Genomic DNA, 7,241 nt, shown 5'->3' on the forward strand with positions numbered 1-7,241 from the left:
GGGGGTGGGGGCTTCCCCAGAGCCAAACCCTGGCATCCTGGGGGAGGGTAGTAGGGGGAGTGAGAGTGAGCTCGGGGACACCCTGCATTCTCACCGCACCTCCATCCCCATCACCCCCAGGTAGCTGGCAAGAGGTCACAGCACGTTGCCATGGTGGTCAGCACACATCATAGCGAGCAGCTGAACTCCTGGTCTCCCGGTCGAACAACCACCCGAGGGGACAATTTGCATATCAGGCTTTTATTATATAGGCTTGTGAGGGACCTAAAACTTAGGCAATTTAGGGGGTCATCCTTTTAAAAATTAAAATTATAAATAAAAACTTGACTCGGGACCTTGGAGCCTATGCAAGTGAGGGGCCTGCACGGTAAACCCTCCTTTTGACAGGGCAACAACTTCTGCTTTTGCCTGGAGTGAGAGGGAGCCATATTGGAAGGTTCTGAGCTGAGGAGTGACCTGCCCCAATTAACCTTTTCACAGGATTCATCTGGCTGCAGAGTGGAGGCTGAATGGGGAGCAGAGGGGGGGCAGCAGAGGGTCAGATTCTGAAGACAGAACAAAGATCTGCCGATGGGTAGAAGGAGGCGTGAGAGAATAAAGGCAGTTGACCCTGAGGTTTTAGGCCTAATCCAGTTGTCTCCACTGAGGCAGGGAGGAGAGCGAGCACTGACCGGACCATGCAGGTCTCTAGCTCATCTCTTACCACCTCCCTGAGCCCGAGCTTTCATTCTTCTCACCTCACAGATAAAGAAGGCAATATACTCGGAGGTGGAGTATAACTTGCCTAATGTCACACAGCCAGTAAAGAGCAGAGCCTGGGTTCAAACCCAGTTTTCCCAACTCCCAAGTCGCTATCTGTTCTAATGCGCCAGGAGAAGCAAGACTTGCGCCCCAGTAGCATGTCTGGTGGGAGAGGCCGTTCCTGGAGGTGAGCCCCATTCCAGTGGCCACCGGTCCTGTGGGACCACTCCACACGTACCCCCCAAAATCCTGCAAAGGAAGTTCTCGGCTCCCTCTGCCACCCTCCCTGCTGACTCCTCCCTAACCTCATTCCCATCCACTGCTGGGAGAGTTCAGCTGCAACCTTGGAGAAATGTTTTTGGCATCTCTCAGGTTTTCCTAATTCACTGACAAGGTAATGACTGCCTCAATCCATTACACACATTTTCTAAAGGAATTTCTGCATTAGGATGCAAAGCAGGCTTCTCTGGCTTAGAGAAAACCTGAGATTCCTGGGATTTCATCTTCTGATTTAGCTCCTAAATACAATTCATTGCATTTAAATTATAGGAACTGATGATCCCAGGTGCATCTACTCCACGGGTCTAGTCTCCAAATGGGCCCCCCACTATCCCAGGAACCCATATGGCCTGGGTTTGTGTTTTTATTATCATTATGAATTTGAAGGGCCTTGGCTCATCATTTGGGATGCTCAGTTCTACTGTCGTTTCCCTAGAATGGCTCGTGCCACTTTCTGCATCCACTCCTCACGGGGAGCCCAGGGGAAATGGGCACCGTGGTGGAAGCCCTGGCTTGTGAATCTCTCCACATCTTGAAGCCTTGTTCTTTTTGCACCACATCCCTTCATCACCAGGAGCAGCACCTGGCAGGCCAAGCTGAACAGCCCTTGTGCCCTCCAGCCCTCCCCTAGCCCTCTGCTTCTGGCAAAACCTGCCGGCAGGAGCAGATACTTGATCTCCCATAGAAGCTGTGATGTTACACTGCCCCATGTGCCACTCACCAGACTGGAGGCTCAGGTTACAGCTCTAATCAGGGCTGCTCTAGCCTACAGACCCCATGCCCACCCCACCTGCCCACCCCCAAGGGACAGTCAGATCCAAGGCCCACATGGCCAGTGGAGATGGAGTGAAACAGGATCTGCACGGAGTCAGGGGGCTCACTGAAATGACCCCTTCCCGCCCATGGCCTAGAAGGCATGGACTCTCAAAGCCTTCCCAGGCCATTCAGACTGGACAGAGTCTCCCCCAGTCCTCAAACACCTGTATCTCCTTGCCCCCTAGAACTCACTTCCTTTCCTTGTCCGTAGTTTAAAAAGAGTCTGGACAGAGCCTGGGAACACTCCACAAGAGAAACGAACAAACCGTGATCAGAGTTTCCAGGCCACCCAAATGTGCCTGATTCCCCCCCAGATATTTCGGGACTGCACTTTACTGCTGAGAAGGGCTGGAGGAGAGGGAGAGATTACAAATTCAGCACTAAAAAAAATTTTTTTTTCTGCTATCAGAATAAAGTCAGGCCCACGAGAAATACTATGGAGAAGGGGGAGGTAATGCAGGGCCACCTCGTGTCCATAGAAACACAGCAAAGCCCTCACCCTTTCTTGCATAAAAGACCCCTCTTGTTCAGGGAGTTGGTGAAAACTGTGCACTTGACTTTGTGAAATGTGTGCTAAGATCTAGTCACTGCAGGAAATTCAATCCCAAGACCAAAACCAGGCTGTAGCGAATTTTGGACTTAACCTGGCATCACCGGGAGGCTTAGGGAACTCTAGCAGGGCTGTGAGAGCTCCTGAAGCGGCCCAGAAAACGGCACAGAGAATGGTCAGTACCTGCCGAACACCTTTCTCCCTGAAGGAGTGGCCAGAGGCAGATAATGGCGCTCATCCTAGGGCAGAACTGGAGGCGCCCAAGGGATCGTCCAGTCCAACCCTCACTTTACAGTCAGGGGGACAGAGTCCTGGAGAGGGGAGGGTCACCCCAGTGCTGACTTCTCCCCTCATTGTGAAGCCACCTCCCACCTTAGATGGTCAGGGCTGAAAGGGGTCCCTCCAAAGTCGCCCAGCACCCACACTTTGCTGATGAAGACTGTATACAGAGATTCTGGAATTTCCCAAGGCATGAGGAACAGGATGGGCAGCCTTTCAAACTGCTCTCAATTGTCAGAAATGCCAAGAAACCTCATCCTCCAAGGGCAGCAGTTTCTGAACTTCTGTATTTTTAGCAGCAGAAGCCATCTCCGAACAAAACTTATACAAAACCTCAAGCTACAAAACAGATCAGGGGGCCACCCTCTGCAGGGGAGCCTGAGCCCGGCCCTGGCCTCCCCTTCCAGCACCCAAGACTCCTGCCCTAGGCCCCTGTGTGGAGCTCAGTCTAAAACCCAAGGCCTTGGGGGGCTTGTAGCCTTGGGTTTCAGATCAGGGGAGCTCCTAATTAAGACCCCTGGAGCGTGCGGCTGGTCTCTGAGACCTGGACAACTTCGTTTTCCACCAGGCCCTGGCCCCCATCCCCACTGAGCTGTCTCATGCGCAGGTTAATGGAGCCATAGGTCTTCCTGGAGCCCCTGTAGGGGACGAAGGTCGGCCGGCGGTAGAGCTCGCCCTTGCACAGGGAGATCATCAGCAGCACGGACAAGAGCATGCCGCCCACTGTGAGCAGCCCCAGGCCCGCGATAATGCACTTGTCCAGGTGGGAGCCCAGGCGGGCGTAGTACATCTCTAGCCGCTCCATCTCGCGCGCTGTCACCGAGTCCGGGTTGACATGGGCCTCACGGGGAATGGCATACGCTGTCACCACCAGGAGGATCCCACTCACCAGGAAAACCAGAGCAGAAGCAAAGCCATAATCCACCGGGCGGCTCACGGGCTCCAGGCCTGGCCCTTCTTCTGAGTGCAGGGACAGGTCATCCCGCTGGGACCGGGGCCTTGAGGGTGCACCCCCGGGAGGGCTGGGGGAGCTGCCCAGTCTGACATCCCCAGGGTTCTGGAAACGGGTCTCATGCTCCTCCGAGGAGAAGCAGGCGTTCTCCACACCCTGCCTGGATGGGGCCACGAGGCCTAGAGGAGCTGGTCTCCTTGGGGTCTGGGGACCACTGCTCAGTGTCTTCAGTTCCAGACCAGGGGGAGATGCCATTGGGAAGGAGGGCCCCAGCTCATCCCTTGGCCCCTTGGCAGCTGGAAGAGAAAACAGAAAGTCAGTAGAATTTAGCAAACCTCGACCAAGATCCTGCTGGTGTTGGACGGCACACTGGACCCCAAGCGATGTGCAGTTCCCACCAGGGGCAGCCTGCCAGAGAGCGGGGAGGTGGGAATGAGACAAAGACAATCCGTGCTAGGATCCTGCTCCACCCCTGGCTGGCAGGTGGCTCTGGGCAATTCATTTATCCTTTCTGGGCCTCGGTTTCCCCATCTATTAAATGACGGTACTACTGCCCCTCCCTTATTTAATGGGGGCTGATGTAGGGATTGAGATAATCCATACAAAGCTCTCATGACAATAAGTGCTTGTAAGGATCAGCGACGGGCTATTTTATGGTGGACACAGTGGCTGTCAGGTTTAAATCCCAGTTTCACCACTTGGGCTTGGGCAAGCGATGTGGCCTCTCCACCCTCAATGTTCTTATCTGTTAAATGGGAATAAGCGAAGTGCCTCCCTCACAGGGTCAACTTGTGGGTTTCATAAAATAATGCATGTAAGGCCCAGCCAGTTCAATTAATGGACACCATTGTGATGAAGTGAGGATGACGAGGAGCAGGGGAGGGACAGAGGTGATGGCGGTGGTGTGGGAACAAAGCAGAGAAAGTCAGGGAGGATTCTGGGAGTGGGCGGCATTTGAGCCAGATCTGAGAGGATGAGTGGGGATACGGGGATGGGGCACCTCACAGGTCAGCTGGGAATCCAGTCTCAAAGGACTCTACACGTCAGGCCAAGGAGTCAGGGAGGTGAGCTGTGGGGACAGGGAGGACTGCCTAGGTTTCAGAAAGCTCTTTCTGGCTGCTGTGTGGAGGCCAGGGGTCCAGGGAGGACTCCGATGTGGTCAGGGGAGGCACGGGTGGGGACAGAGAGGAAGGAGCATACTTGAGAGCCACGCTGAAGTCAAAGCCAAATGCCTTCGTGTAAGTAGAAGCTGGGGGCTGGAGGGGGCTGGCTGAGGACTGCAGATGGGGAGATAGAGGGGGAGGGGAGGGGGGGAGCACGCTGCTCAAAGAGGAGGTATCCCACCCAAAACCAGAACACACTCCCGCACAGACAGGTAGACAGCACAAGTGCATTCCTGCCAAAGGATACCAATTTATGGCTCATGGGCCAATGTTGGCTCACAGAAGTTTTGGGGGATTTTGTTTGTTTGTTTTGTTTGTTTCTGGTCTGTTCATTTGTTTTTGGTGAAGTATTTGCCAATATATAAATAAAGCAAGATATTTTACATTTTAAGCTTTGGGTTCCTGGCTTCTCTTATAAAATGAAGAATCTCAACACCCTAGGCACCCATTTCCTCACAACACCTCAGCTGAAGTTGATGGAGGCCTCCCGTTAGCAGATTCAGTGCCGTCCCTCCCAGGTCCCATCAAAGCCCCCTTCCCCACCTGGCATGTAAAATTCCCGGTCCCACAGCAGAACTACTCTGTTCCCCACACACCCGATGTCCTGGGAGTACATACCCAGGGCCCGAGGCACACAGACCCAAGTCTCCACACTGTACAGAGACCCTCCAGTTGCAGAGTGGCTCACACGCTCTGGTGTGTCTACATACACCCATACACATGATTCTAGATGTCTCTGTGCACTCTCATGCCTGAATTTATTTTCCAGTGCATTGTTGTTCCGTGTGTGTGTGTGTGTGTGTGTGTGTGTGAAAGAGGGGGGGGGAGATGGGGCAGGGGAGAGGGGATATGAGTTAGTTAATGAAGTGAAAACTGAATGAAATGAATGAGTGAATAAATGAAACTCAAAGAGCCTCAGTGCAGGAAGACACGTTTTTCTATCTTTCTGATCTTTTTTCCAACATGGACTTGCATTGGACACCTCTTAGCTCACACAGAGCCTTTCATCTGAGTACAAAGCCTGTTTCCACTTACAACCCAATTCTATCACCACATTCTTCTTTCCTGAGTTCCCGTTTAGTAAGTGTTTACTGAGCACCTCCACTCCCTGTTGGGCCCTACGGTGGGCACTTCCCTCCGGAGTATCTGCTATAACCCTCACCAGCCCCGAGCGCAGGAATTACTCTCTCCACTTGACAAAACGTGGCCAAGATCCCATGGCGTGCATGTGGGCACCCGAAGGCAAGCACAGCTTCTTGTTATCACCTGCAAACCTGCAAACCCACACACTCCTGCACCAGCGGCATCATTCCACCCGCCCTCGCTCTACTTTCTCCCACTACTTATCAGCCACTATTAGCAGCTTGAGGGCAGGGAGGGATGTGTGTGGATTCCATCTGGATCCCCAGCCCCCTCTGTCCAGGGCTTAGAACACAGGCAGCCCCCACGAGTGGCTTGGCAACCTGCCCAGGGAGACAATCTCTCCCATACAAGGATAAGGGAGGCCAACTCAAGGCCAGGCCCAGCCGACTGCTCCCACTCCCAGTAAACCGAGAGGAGAGATAGATTGTTTGGCTTTTCTACTCTTTGCACCAAAAGCATTTTCCTGAGTGCCCAGCACAAACAGGGACTGGTGATGACAGCTGCTGCCCAGTGGATGTCCAGATGTGCCCCCCACCCCCAGTTTTCAGCACTCTCCAGAGAACTCAGCTCCTGGAGTGGCCCAGCAACCACCTTCCCAGCTTGGCACACGGATGCCTCCGTATCCCAGAGGAAATCCAGGGCACCCAGATTCTGGCAGCAGGGCTTTCACCAGCAGGAACCCGAAACTTTTTCCTCGGGATGCCAGAGTTAGGAAGAGGGCAGAGAAAAGGGGAGTCTCTCTCACACAACAGGTTCAGAGATGCCCACATGCCCAATCAATAACCCAAAACATAAGGAGAAACGGGCAAACTGACAAAGATGCTGGAGTTCACTGCTCACATGGCAACTGTACCAGTGACACTCCAATTTGACCTGCAGTCCCACAAGACCTGAGAGGCACCCCCCAGTCCTACAGTCACACCCCAGGGGCCGTTTCCACCCGCAGCACCCACAGACATGGGGAGCCACACGATGTGACCCACAGATTCACGGGTCACACAGGCAATCGCACCCAAAAGGGATAAGGCTGGACACACACACACACAGTTAACTACCCCCAGGACTGCTAAGGTCTACGCCAGACCCACCCGGGGCCCAGCACCACCACCAACCTGCGCGCACTAACACGCGGAAAGACAGACATAGAGCCGGCGTGGATGAAGCTTCACAAAACCCAGTCGACAGATACACGCACGAGTTGTACACAAAGACTTGGGGCGCGCACAGACGCACACGCAGGTCCACGCTGTTACACCCAAAGTTCCGCGCAGGAAGCGCCAACACCCGGCTGCCCGCCGCACCGGCGCACCGCCTGCCC

The 7,241-nt window shown here is 54.0% G+C and overlaps 2 protein-coding genes across 3 annotated transcripts in view; one reads left to right on the plus strand and one right to left on the minus strand.

The window, feature by feature from the left end:
* Nucleotides 1-224: 224 nt before the first annotated feature.
* The window catches only part of TMEM74B (transmembrane protein 74B), an 18,186-nt gene continuing 11,169 nt past the window's right edge, over nucleotides 225-7,241 (minus strand). Inside the window, exons 1-2 of one of the 2 annotated variants that reach the window (XM_014546567.1) lie at nucleotides 7,050-7,072; nucleotides 225-3,913 (exon numbers count right to left, since the gene is read on the minus strand). In XM_014546567.1, coding sequence (XP_014402053.1) covers nucleotides 3,174-3,872 — 699 coding nt within the window. In that variant the 5' untranslated portion in view covers nucleotides 3,873-3,913; nucleotides 7,050-7,072 and the 3' untranslated portion in view covers nucleotides 225-3,173. Of the gene's footprint in view, nucleotides 3,914-7,049; nucleotides 7,073-7,241 lie in introns of those variants that run through there. The other variant, XM_005874778.2, reaches the window with a different exon arrangement.
* The window catches only part of LOC102261602 (chromosome unknown open reading frame, human C20orf202), a 22,110-nt gene continuing 19,477 nt past the window's right edge, over nucleotides 4,609-7,241 (plus strand). Inside the window, exon 1 of the mRNA XM_014546551.1 lies at nucleotides 4,609-4,624. Within this exon, the coding sequence (XP_014402037.1) occupies nucleotides 4,609-4,624 (16 nt within the window). The remainder of the gene's footprint in view (nucleotides 4,625-7,241) is intronic.

This window comes from Myotis brandtii, unplaced genomic scaffold (assembly GCF_000412655.1).
Source record: "Myotis brandtii unplaced genomic scaffold, ASM41265v1 scaffold450, whole genome shotgun sequence".
In the NCBI taxonomy this organism is placed as follows: Eukaryota; Metazoa; Chordata; class Mammalia; order Chiroptera; family Vespertilionidae; genus Myotis; species Myotis brandtii.